At 39.0% G+C, this 13,425-nt stretch overlaps 1 protein-coding gene across 3 annotated transcripts in view; it reads right to left on the bottom strand.

The window, feature by feature from the left end:
* PIGN (phosphatidylinositol glycan anchor biosynthesis class N) overlaps positions 1 to 13,425 on the bottom strand; it is a 106,824-nt gene that overhangs the window by 74,573 nt on the left and 18,826 nt on the right. For all 3 annotated transcript variants that reach the window (XM_036406804.1, XM_036406803.1, XM_036406805.2), the window contains exons 3-6: positions 12,846 to 12,967; positions 10,954 to 11,052; positions 6,212 to 6,318; positions 116 to 240 (exon numbers count right to left, since the gene is read on the bottom strand). In XM_036406804.1, the coding sequence (XP_036262697.1) occupies positions 116 to 240; positions 6,212 to 6,318; positions 10,954 to 11,052; positions 12,846 to 12,967 (453 nt within the window). The remainder of the gene's footprint in view (positions 1 to 115; positions 241 to 6,211; positions 6,319 to 10,953; positions 11,053 to 12,845; positions 12,968 to 13,425) is intronic.

Genomic DNA, 13,425 nt, shown 5'->3' with positions numbered 1-13,425 from the left:
ATGACCCCCTCCCTATTACAACTCTTGTTTCTGGCTTGATAAATTGCACTGTTAAAAAAAAATCACTTTATCTATTTAAAACTAGTAAGAAAGATATGCTTAATGTCTCAATTACCTTGAGTTTGGCCGATGAGCATGTCCATTGGTGTCTATGCCTAGCAAATGCAGGAACAGAACCACTTTCTCTTCATTCAGTGCAGAGAACAATGTTTGATTGCTTCTGGAAGAATTAAAGAAGCTCTGTATGGAATAAGCCATTAATATATTAATCTGAGCAAAATGGAAGAAGATAAGCATCTTACTAGAAGTAAAACACTGCTGTTTCCATATCAAAATGTTAGTAGTTATTAGAGTTTAAAAAGAGGAAAAATAATGGACTCCCCAATTTACAGCTTGGAAGACAACTACTATCAGTAAGGTCAGTCCAAATTCCTGCTTATCTAAGACAACATTTATGTTGAAGTGTTCTTTTGTTCGGCTTTTTTTGTTGGGTTTTTATTTGTTGGTTTGTTTTGGTTTTGTATGAGGGTTTTTTTGAATTTGCATAGGCAAAAAAACATCATCCCTTCTATGTCACCTGTATAAACAAATTGATGAACCACTCTTGAGTGCCACTCATGGCTTTGCATTTCTATTGATTTACTGAATTTAAATTGGAAGCAAAGGTCTCAAATATTCTTGCTTTGGAAGCAGGTTCTGCAGGACTGAGATACCAAGCTACAATTTGTCTGCAGAACCTAAATAAAAACAGAACAAAACATGACATGCTTTGCAAATATATGAACTACAGAACATACATCTGCCTTGCACATGTCCTACTTAAGCATCCCTGAGGCAGATGCCAGGGGAGAATTTTCCCCTTGGACTGAATGAGTCTTGACAGGGCTATTCTGTGTTAGACCAGCCACGCTGCAGCAATGCAAAATGCAGGCAGACAGCTATTCCTGCATCAGCTCCTTAGTAACAGCACTGCCCAAGGAAACAAAACAGGGTAGGGTCTTAGTTCAAAAAAGCATCTAGAGAACCTTTCAGTACACTAACATAAGTGAGTGTCTTTGAAATTCATGCAGGAGTCCAGGGAAAATGCTGGTAGAGGCAGGGAAGCATTTCTGCCACCAAAGGACACGCAGTCCACCACACAGCTGTGACAGTGATGCAGCTAAAGCTGCCTCATATAAACAAAAGTCAGTGTACCCAGAGGAAGACCAAAGCGGCAGCGAGGATGTCACAGTGAGCTGTGCCAGGAAACCATGGCAGTATGCAATTCCACTTTTCTAACGCCCTGAGTACACACAAGCCACATGGACTAATATTTGCATGCTTCTCAGCTTCAGCTCTTGTCCAAACAAAATCATGACCAAAGTCCAGAGATATTTTAAATAAAGATACAGGAACAAAATCCGATTACATTAAATAGCAATGTAATTATTTTTAAGGAGATTTTCATTTCCCACAGAGATCCGTCCACCTGCACATAATTTGACCACAGACTGAAGAAGCTTTCCAGAGCATACCAGTCATTTGCAGGATACAATAAAACTGTTTCCTTAATTTTAATTAAATAAAAGGAAATCAAAACAAAGCATATCAAAACAGACAAACAGGAAAACTCCCAAAATTAAATCTTAAATCATAGATCAATATGAGAAAGCATATGTTTTTCTATCACAGAATGACTAAGCAAAAAAAAAATCATTCAGAGGAAGGCAAGGCCTGAGCTTCTCCTCTCCCACCAGACAAGTCCCCTGGATAAACCAAAAGCATCCCAGTTTCACAGTCCCAGCCACCTCATAAAGCAGAGCAGCAGCAGCCAGAAAAGTTTGCCCATATTTTGGCCAATTGCAAACAAGAAGACAAAAGGAAGATGAGTGCAACCTAAGATGAGATGTCTTTTCCCAGAGCAAACAGCGAACTTGATCCCATGAAACTTGAACAAAAATGGTTTACTGAAAAAAATCCCAAAAACAACAGGAAGCTTGCCTGGATTGATGGCTGATAAAGGTTGTGAGTTGGCAAGCAGGTACCAAACACACCAAGGGCAAAAATCACTTCACCTTGCTCTGGATGTTGCTGAACTATTTGTTCAGAAGTATCCTTGTATCTCCTTACAGCCTGCTAAAGGCCTCTTCTTTTTGGTACTCCGTGTTCACAAAACTTGAGTCCTACTTCTACTCAACACTAGTTTCCAGCCCATCACTCTATTTTAACTATCTTCCTGTCTCACTCTTTTTTATTCTTGCTTCCCTTTTATTCCTCTATTCAGTAATATTGCCTCCACTGTATATGTAAGCTGAATCTCACCAAGAAGTTTCAGGGACAGCAGTAATCAACTAAGAGGCTGAGAGCACTCAGTTTTTCCAGTCTCAAGAAAAAGCAGATAAAGAGAGGTCCCATTGCTGTATACAACCGTCTGCCCTGAGGGTCAAAGGAATCTCCATCCTCTGATTGAGGCAGACTGATCAGAGGGCCCCAGAGATGACACAGGGAGACAGACACAATTTGAAATGTGAAAAATTGTAGTAAGACACAGACTTTTAAAAATTATTTGGTAAACCATAACTATAGCCAGGTATTGGAACAGCTGCTTAAAAGGCTTGCCCTTGGAGATGCTCAAAACTTGACTGGGCAAGGCCTGAGGACGTTGCTCTACCTGAACCTCCTTCATTAAGAGAGCTGGACTCAAGATGACTACAGCTTCCTTTCCAACCTTCTTTTTAAATTATTATGGCAACTTTTGTTTGATTTTCTGGCAGCTAGCAACAAAATAATGCACTGGTTACAACTGATATGCACCTTAAGATGAGCACAAAGTTCCCCATTAAAATATTTACATCAAACTGTGAACTTAATTATAATGTAGAACTAAATAAACCACTACAACAGAATTTTAGTTATAACTATGTGAACTTGATCTAATCATCTCCCTCCTCCGATGGGAGAAAGCAAAGAAGAAATAAAGACTATTTATAAGGTCTAACAAATGATTCACAGATGTCTGAACAAAATATGAACTTTAAAATGTTAAATATCTAAATAATTGGGGACTTTTTGTTCCCTCAAACAGTGTCTCCCATGGAAGCATGATTCTTTAGTAGAGCTGATAAACTGTTGCTGACTGCATGTATTAGAGAGACCAAACAAACTTTTCCCTTTCACAAAGCTCCTTAATCTAGGACAAGTTAATTTAATTGGCTGCTTAAAGCTGTGCACACTGATTTGTGCTGCTGGGAGAGTTTAAATAGTTATGCCAGTTTTCAGATGTAAAACAAAAGTACAAAAGCAGGACAAACATATATGCCAGGTTTAGATCCCTTGAACATGATCATACACAAGACACTAATACATTCTAAATGAATCATAAAACCATTGCACTGTTAATTAGAGCAGAGCTATCTGTATTGAAATTCACTGGCACAAATCAACATCCAGTCACAGCACTATCTGCAGAGCTTCAGAGTTTAACATAATTCAATTCTGGACTCCATCCACCACCCTGCACAGAAGGGACAGTCTGAAGGCTTGGGTGGCCTTTCTCCAGCAGAAAGCAGACAAAGGAAGAATGGAATACTGTGTTCAAAATGAGAAAAGAATAAAGGAAAAAAACCACAATTTTTTGCCATCTGTATCTACACGTCTTTTTCAGTGAGAAGACATTAACTGAATATCCCACCCTTTAAACATAAGAAATTGTGGTTAGGCCATTACTGGAACTCCTCTCCAAGACTGAGTTCCTAGAATTTTAAACTTTTTACACTAAAAAAAAAAAAAGTTGAATCTTCCAAAACTATTTGCCACAAAATATTTTCAAAAGTCAGAAATGCACCAATAAAATCTTTTTTTCCCATTAGTTAATCTAGACTCCCAGTATTTTGCTCCTTAGTTTCTTAGCACAGACTCAAACTGCGATTTCAGTAAAAGTTATTTTACTGAGAATCATTGAGTCACATTACAGTGATTAAACTCCTCTCCTTAATTATTTTGCCAGCTTCTTAAAAAAAAATCAAAAAACAACAAAACACAAACACACGAAAAGAAGCCCCAAATAACCCAAAAACCAGAAAGAACACAGTCCATCAACTCCATGCCCATCTGGAACTCTAAACCTCTCCCAAGTTATTACTGCACTTAAATATTGCTGAATTTTCACACTGCTGTAGATAAAAAATCCCACAGATTCTAGTCCGTGGTGTATCTTCTGTCCCAAGAAAGGGCTATGATCACCTTGTATCGCAAGGAGACAGGACAAGAACTATCAAGTGTCATACGTTTTTCTTCTACTTATTATTTAAGCATAGATACAAATAAAAATTAGAGTTTATCATCTCCTGATGATTATTTACTGTTAGCTAGCATTTTGAAAGAGAAAAGTAATTTCATATTGCCAGCACTAGCAGCCCCAACTCGAGTTAGCCATTCTTCATTTTATCCCCATCATGTTTTGGGGCAGAGGAAGTGGCCCTCACAATGCTTGGAACCTGTGGACTGCAGAGTAAAGAGGAAGTACATTTGGTGTCTTTTGTTTCCTAAAGAGGCAGAAACCAGGGACCACATTGGCCAACATACGAGTAAAACAATATATTGTTAAATACCTGAGATAAAACACAAAAGAAGAAAAAAAAAGTAGGCAAAGCAGAATTTAGATTCCAGCATAATGTCATTACTACTTATATATAATCTCACTAGCTCAGCTGAAAGTTATTAGAGCTATAATAGCAGAGTGACCTTGGTTTCAGTAAGCCCCAAGTTTCACACTCCTGAAGCAATTGTTGATGTGCAGTTGAAGAGATGATTAATGGAATGTGTGGCTTATGCCAGTCAATCAAGTCCTATCCATCCACAGAATGGAATTTAGATGGGCAAAATAAGTCTTAAAAATAATGGTGCTGGCTCCAAGGAAAAAGTAATCAGTAATGACATATATTTTAAACATATCATTATAGCTTGAAAGGATAAATGCCATTAGGTGTTCTGAAGCAAAAGAAAGGTAGTACCACCCTCATATACTTGTGCAGCTCCAAATGACAGCAGGGTGCAACTTTATGACAACAGCTATTCAAGTGTAACTGACAGCCTAATTTGATTTGTATTATTCATATGCATTACCACACACAACATGGCACAAGTGCACATTCAGGGAAACGATGGCACCTAGAAAAAACATCTTTTCACCTGCAAACTCAGAAAATCACTTCCTTTGAAAATTAGCAAACTATAATGATCTTCTCCACCCTATGTCACTGTTTAAAGCAGAACTACCTTTCACTTCCTAAATAGATGATGATCTGGTTTATTGATTTTTTTTTTATTTGATTTATGCTGGTTAGCTATACTAATGCATACAGCCCAGAGATCTTGTGAAAAAAAGTTTTAAGTCTGAAACTCCATTAACATCATTATGAGATCCAGAAAGTAACTCACTCAACTGCTTCAGTGGTACGGACATTTATACACCAATGCTCACTACCAGCATTTATTAATCCAAAACAAGTGAGGCAGCATGGAATAACATAAATACAGGAATTAACAAATAATCAGAAATCATGTGTCTTGGAGTATTAACACAGTGAGAGTGCCACCGAAAACAGTCATGAATCAGCACTGACCCAAGCCAGCTGAGCAGAGCACCACAGCAACAAATTGTACAGCTCCGGGTCCTGGGCTGCCTCTACCTCACACCCTGTCCCCTGAAACAAACTGTGCCTACTCTGGCAGCCACAGCAGAGTGCGAGCCACAGCAGAAAATTACAAGCCAGCTACATCTGTGAGGAAAAGCCACACAGCCTGACAAAAAATAAGTCCATAATATTGCTTATTTTGCTTTCGTAGCAAAGGCTTGTCATTTCTATCATGCTGCAACAGCTGTTATAAAATCCTTAACTAATTGCATTCAAGATCTTATAGGGTCTATAGTACTCCAAGAAGGGTTTCACATTATAGGGAAACAAAACAAAGCCAAGAATGTTTTTATAGGGTACTTTTATTAGTGTTAATTTTTTAATTAGCACTAAATGACAAATATTTCCTTTAAGCATCTATTACACTTGTCATGAAATTTGATTCAAGAAATGCTTACTTATGACCCCAAGTGATAGGTCTTTGAAAATTGTCATACTTTCTAGATCTGTGATAATGTGTTAACAGATTCTGTGATAAAGTTAACATGCAACTGTGCTTTTTATAAACAGATAGTATAAAAAGAGTCTCTGCTTACCTTAACATGATCAAAAACCCACATATCAAGCTTGGCTGCATCTTCTGCTCCAAAGTCTTCACTTTCTGCTGCATAACAAAATGTATAAACATGATCTCCAGTAGCACCTGCAAAAACAATATAGATGGCATACGAGATACAAGATTTTTTGCCTTTCTCATAGTCAAAAATAGTTTGCACAGGAGTAGAAACCTACAAAAAATGATGATCCTGAAAGCAGTCAAAGAAATTTTATTCTTATTTTAAACTTTCCCACAATTAATCCTTTTTGGAAGCCTGGATAATATTTTACCTCATTAGCTTATCAGCACCTCAGAGGAATGAGAAACAATGTTATCCAGTATGCTCAGGCAAGGAAGTAAAATGTGGAAAAACAGATAGCAGAAAACCAAATCCCAGTTTAATCAAATTAAAAAGAATTTGGTTTTGAAACAAAGAATTTCACAGAGAAACTTCTAACGAAGGAAGATACATATTCATAGTCTCATTTGAACACATGTTTTGGGGGCAGGCTGTTGAAGGAAAATATGGTCAGCTTTTCGTAGTTCAACTGAATCATACAAGATAATGCCTTATCCATGAGGTCTCTTCCACAGGAAAACATATCACATATAACAAAGGCATCAGGAGGGTTACTGTACTTCAATTCCAGCTACCAAAGGCCCAGTGGACAACTTCAGGGAGACAAAATTCAAAGTCTGCATCTGTAAAAGAAGCATCCAAAACAGAAAAGGGAGAACTACTAGACTAAGTTCAGTCACGAAGTACAACACAAGGGCCACTGATGTGCAAACACAGCATCTGGACAAGGCAACTCCATTCTCTACTCACTGTCAAGGGAGCAAAGCGGAGAAGGGAGGGGGCAGGGGGAAGACAAAGACTGGCAAGAAATTAAACTTCAGAAGTCCTGAACAGATTTGAAGCTAGGTGAAGTTTAATTAAACAATTCCATCAATGGCAGAGCTGTTACAGCTCAGGGGTGCCATTCATACTATGACTATATAAACTTTCATAGGGGAAAATGTTCTTCAATCAGTTGATGACCAGAGAGAATACATTCCATCTGCTGTATGTCACAATTATATAATGCAGTTGTGTAAGCTTCCAGGCTTGTGAATGAACCAACATCCCAGGATAAGGCACCTGCTTAACCAAGATTATGTGGAAACCCACACAAAGAGATGCAGGTATTTCAGGCCAGGAAGATGAAAGCTGGCACAGATTTTCTGATGCAGCTCTCTCCCCTGTGCCTCTGGAGATGTTACTACTACTTATAACACAGAACACTGACTGCAGTTCTCAGCTTAAAAGAAAAGGAAGAAAATACTGCCAGGCATTAAAAGTGAATGCAAGAATTTCAATTGGTGGATAAATGAGTTCAAAAGAAGAAATAAGTCCTGTCAATCACTGCCAGGATGACTGATAGTCTAAGAGGATAGAATGCCGTAGTGTTTTTCCATAGTGTCACCACAAACTTGAGAAGTCCTTCCTTGAGAGGTGCCACCACAAAGAAGCCAATGACAGCCCAGAGTTTACAGAAAAACAAAGGAACACATCTACCACTTACCCATTTCCAATTTCTACCAAAGCAAAACAAAACAGTCCACCCAACCCTGCACTCTACAAAAGAGAAATGGTGGCAAAATGAAGTCATACCAGGAAAGTTTTGAAAGTGCCCGCATAGCTTATAAAATAACTGTTTCTTGTCTCTTTTTTGGTTTGTTTTTCTTTTTCTTTTTGGTAAGAACTTCTACTACGCAAAATGTTAGGAAATGTTATGTTAGTTCTATTGTTTGAGGGGGCAGGCAATAGTATGCCAACACTTTTTTTAAACCTGGGAATGAGGAAGCAAAGATGGGATAGAGAAGTAGAAGAAGAAAGCCAGGGATGAAAACATCTTTTAGAAGGACAGAGCTGCTGGGTTTGATGATGCCATTACACTACAGGAAATAACTGGAGGTGCCAGAAACTCCCAAACAAGATACCGCCTATTGCTTTTGCTCTCTTCTCTGCCACTATATCTCACACTTAGCACCCATATTCAAACATTAGGATCAGGGATGAAGTTATCACACTCTTAAAATAAGATTTAGGTCCTGAAGAAAGTGAATGTCTCAACTCTGCTAGTGGGGTAGGTTGTGACCCATGACAAGTCTGCCATGGGTCAAAGTCCAGACCAGCAGAAGAATTTGCCAGCAAATTTTCCCTGCACAAAAGAGGGCAAAAAAGAATGAATACACAAAGACAGTCAGACACTGAGCAGGACAGTGTGTGGACATCAGAGAGCTGTCATCAAATACAGCCATGTGAGGGATATGAGAAATTCTGCACTGTTTAACAATAAGGAACTAAACCAGAAGATGGAGAGGTCTGTCTGTCCAGAATAATCCTGACAATGGTTTTGTCCCTGTTTTCCCATGATCTTGATGATACCTTTCTTCATACGGAAGTTAAAACAATGACCCTAGCCTTTCTGGAAGCTTCCAAAAAAAAAGAAAGGGAACCCATGAAACAAAGGGCAATCTGGATGCAACAAACTAGTATCTACTTCCCCTTAGAGAAGCAACAGTCTCAGCTCCTTTTTCAGCATGACATTGTAATTTACTCCAACCCAGATCACTGACAGAAGAGTACAGGGCTGGATTTTTCAGGTCAAACCTCAAATCCTGGCAAGTCTAGAAGAGAAACTCAAAGTTTTAAGGAAATAAAATAGGCATTTTCAAACCCTGTTATTTTTAGATAATTTCGGGTTATAATCTAAAAACATCACAGAAAAGAAGGTTAAAATTAGCATCATGAATTTGTGTATCTTAAGTGGGGTTAACTATTAGAAACAAATATCTTCTAATCATGCTCAATATAAAAAGGTTATTCAGACATTTTCTCGGACTGAAATACTAATCACACAGTCATTAAAACTTGGCCAAATTTAGATTTCATGTATATCTATTTTGATATTTTAAAAAAATCTGTGAGCATTTTTTTACTTCCTTATAGAATTCTCAACCACTTCCTTGAAATATATATTTTATTACAAGAAACGCACCTAGAGAAAATAGACAATGACAGGAAACAAAGGATTTTTCTATCCTTTCCAAAAGGCAGCAGGTATCATCCACTCTTTATGCATCATCCAATGCAAGTGGTGAGACGGTAAAATTTGGAACATATTGGCATGATAAAATATCCACAAGAAGAGTCCTGTGGCCTCACTAATTTGCAACATGAAAAGAAAGGGGCAGATAGCTCAATTTCTATCTCCTTCTTTGCTTTTTTGTAAAAGTAAAGAACAAACACTTGATTCCTTTGCCTTCCGTACTACAAAACTTGGCCTTGTTGAAAGAAAGGGAACTATCTTTTTCTAAAAGAAATTAATCTGTCCTTCTATCATGAGAAATCATGATTCACGTTCTGACATAGCATCTACTTCTCAGATACATAAAACTTTGCCAACTTTGGGGGATTTTCTCCCCCCTGCAAAAGGGAGCTGCATTGTTGATACCACTCAGAACAAGCCATATAGAGAGTATTTTCCTTGGACATCTCTTCAGATAACATCAAAGCTGCTCACAAGTCCTCTGCTTATCATCTAACTCAAACAAAACCAGTAGAAAGACAGGGCTCTGGGAAATTCTTGAATTCCCCAAATATTTTCCCAAGAATATATCCCTTAAAACACAAATAATCTGTGTGAGGGCAACTACCTTTCCCCTCTCCCCACCACCATCACACTATTTCCAAATACAAGCTGTAATCTGAGGTCATGGGAAATGATCAGGAGATATTTTTACAGCTCATCATAAATTCATGAGGCTTAAGCAAAGAGCAGAAAAGAGAGGCGTGGGGGGGAATGTCAGGATGTGAGGGGGAAGAGACATGAGTTCAGAAGAAGTTCAAGAATCATCATGAGAAATATGATGTACGTTTTCTCTAAACCAATATTACATTCTACTCCTATCCTGCCTATCCCATTTTTCTTATTATTTGTCAATACAAAAGCTCAGAACAGAACAGCAGCACATGCCCTTAGCTTGTCCCCTTTTCACTTGAGTCTGTTTATTCTGAGATTATGTGAAAGGGTGTATATGTACTCATTCTTCCAAGAAAACAACAATATTAAACTTGGAGAACCTTTAAACATTTGAAGCGTTGCTCAGCAATCTCTGCATGCTCAAACCCCAACTGCACTGGCCTGACAAGACTTTAACACACTGCACACCACAGGCAAAAGACCTCAGCTTCAGGAATAGTGCCAGGAAGTTCTTGCTTGCACACAGTTCTTTCCTTTATATATTAATGTTGTGAGTAGAAGCAGGATAACCCACAATAAGCTACTTCTTCAGCTCCTACACTGAAAAAGCATGGCTGCAGTTCCATCTCCCAGGTCACTGGAAGCTGCAGGCTTGAAGAAAAATCTCAGCTGCAGGCTTGCAAAACAAGAATTTTAAACCTCACCAAAGGAAAAAATACTATGTCCTTATAACTAAAGGTGTGTTCTTTTAGTGTATTCACAAAATTAGTTAAGGTCTATTTAAATAAGTGAGTAATAAATAGTGATATCCTCATCAAAAGCCTACTTATTTCCTCCACCCCATCTTCATTTCACAAACTAGAAATCGAGTATACAGAAATACACAAACTGAAAATACTTTTTTCACCTTCTGTTATAACTCAAAATGCTAAGTGTCTGTATTTTACTACCTGATAACTATGTGTTAAAGATTCATAAAATTAAGTCTTACCTTTTGCAAACATTGGCAAAATATCTGGGCTTCCCCAGCTCCAGGTATATTTACTTTCATTGAAAACTGAGTCGAATTCCACTGGATTCTCCTTCCATCCTGTTAAACAAACACACCTGCATTTAAATGGCATTGCCAGAAGATCTCATTGACTGCTAAAATTGATAGTCCATGCAAACCCATGTTGTGGGGTTTTTTTATAAGTTTCCCCTAAATTATTTCACAATGAACTCCAATTTGTGCATCTTGATTTTAATTCCATTTAAACATCCATTATAATTACTCCCCCATTCATTATGAAGTGAGCTGAAAACCAGACCAATCTCATTATGCAGGGTTTCAAACAAGCAAAGCACACAGCTGATTTACCTTCTAAACAGCTAGCACTTCCCTGAATTCTGCATCTCCTATTGCCTGAACTCAGTGTTTGGCATTTCAGGCAATAAGATACACACTTATAGATATACTTCTAGAAGTCATGCTGTACTTCCTTACAATAAAACATTCAAGATTTTCTGTTTCCATGAAAAGGCACTTGACAGAAATATGGAGTTGCTCTTAACTAAGTATCCTTGCCAATCCTGCAGTTGTAGTGATTGTCAGAAAGAAGAACCTTTTCATGAGGAACATGGAGAAGACCTGTTGTGTTGTGTCTGTATAAGTTGGATTTTTCTGTTCCCTCTATCATGTAATGGTTCTGCCCTGGTTCTCCCTTCCCTCCCTTGTGCTGCCAGTTATCCCAACTCCTCCCCAGCTGCCTTGGAGACTGATGTACCCTTTCTCAAATCCCTCCCCAGTGCCCTGTCCATCACTCAGCGCTCCCACCCTTCTCTCTAGAACTCTCTAGAAACTTCCAGCCAGAGCATCAAGTGATTGATTCAGGGGCCGGGGCCCCACCCTCAAGTTATCCCCATTGGTGTTCTCCCTAAGTCAATCTTTTGTATCCCACTCCCTTCTAAAACTCTATTCGCCAGAGGACCGACTCCTCCCCTGTGTCCCTCCCTCCTTATAAGCTGTTGCAACCTTCCCCCCTTCCTCTTTGGTTGTCGGTCTCCCTTGGGGCCCAATAAACCTGGATTCACCATAGCTGGAGAGCTCTCTATTTCTCTTCTTATTTCTGCTGACTGTAACCATAAGCCAAACACATCCTACCACAAGGTAGTACTGCTGTCACAGCACAGAGCGTTTGCCTTAGGTGCTGTCCTGAAGAACGGAGATGGGGATAGTGCCCCTGTACTGCTAGCGGTGCTGGATAGCTAGCCGGGACGTCCGAGAAGGACAATCAGTCTTTCTCCAGCTGCACCGCTTCAAGTAATTACTCTCAACTCCCCTGTCTAAAACCAGCACACGTGACTAGTGCTCAGGCCTGGAAGCCAGAGGGAAGGCAGAGGAACACACAAAGACCAGGTCAGTAATGCAAAGGGTTGTTCCGTATAAAAAAGCCCCAAACACTCAGTAAAAGCTCTGGACGAAACATGGGTTTGGGGCTTTTAGTTTATTTTGCTCCTGATTCTCCAATTCAAGCTTGCAACGGTCCAGCTGAGACACTGCAGTTCATTTCTTGTTTGCAACATCTACTTAGCCATATCCTAGTGCATCCCAAATGATAACTGAAAACTCTGTCACACAAGGAGGTGAGGCCAGTAAGATACTTCTGCTTTTAGATTCAGGCTGCTACATTCAACCATATTAAAAATATATTAATTTATGTAAGCTATTTTCCTAGCTATCAATATTAGGATTTGAAAATCCATCGAAAATTACTATTTTCCATATCATCTTGGCATATAAACTACAACACAGGTATTTATCAATAATCATCCAGAAACCCAGCACAGGACTGAAACTCAGTACCTTGGAGAACAACATTCCAAGCTTTAGGACCAGCCTACCTTTAGCAACTGCACTGACATCTTCATAAAATCCAGCAATAAGTGCAACGTGCCCTGGCCTGGATTCTGTTGGGACGCGGGTGTGAGAGATTCCCCAGCTGCCATTATTCTCTAGAATACTCCTGAAAAAGGATTCAAGGCAGTTAACTTCCATGACTTGTCAAAGCACAACAAATTCCAGATAAAAAGAGTGACAGGTAGATGTGAGGCAGGAAACGCAAAACCAGATTTTCACTTCCACCTGCTGTGCAGTAAAACAAGCACAACATTATCCTGCAAGTAGTTCTATATTGCAACACTGCACAGAGAACATCACTATTGTGACCCCTCAGCACTGCAAACAGATGAGTTCAGCTGGTCTTCTAATACACCTAAAATTAACTGGTTTTTTTCTGCTGCTTTCCTCTTCAGCTTTTTTTCTCCTCAACAGATTGTTTCTGCCTGGTGTTACTCTTCTTTGTTCTTTCCATTTAGCCTGAAAGTGTCTAGTTCAATCTTATCTTACTCTTTAAATACACTCAATTATAATTAGCTCTTGTGACCATGCCTGCCTTCATCTGTGCTGAATCTTGGAAGCAAC

This window comes from Molothrus ater, chromosome 1, assembly GCF_012460135.2.
Source record: "Molothrus ater isolate BHLD 08-10-18 breed brown headed cowbird chromosome 1, BPBGC_Mater_1.1, whole genome shotgun sequence".
Classification (NCBI taxonomy): Eukaryota; Metazoa; Chordata; class Aves; order Passeriformes; family Icteridae; genus Molothrus; species Molothrus ater.
This window is presented reverse-complemented; position numbering and strand designations above follow the sequence as displayed.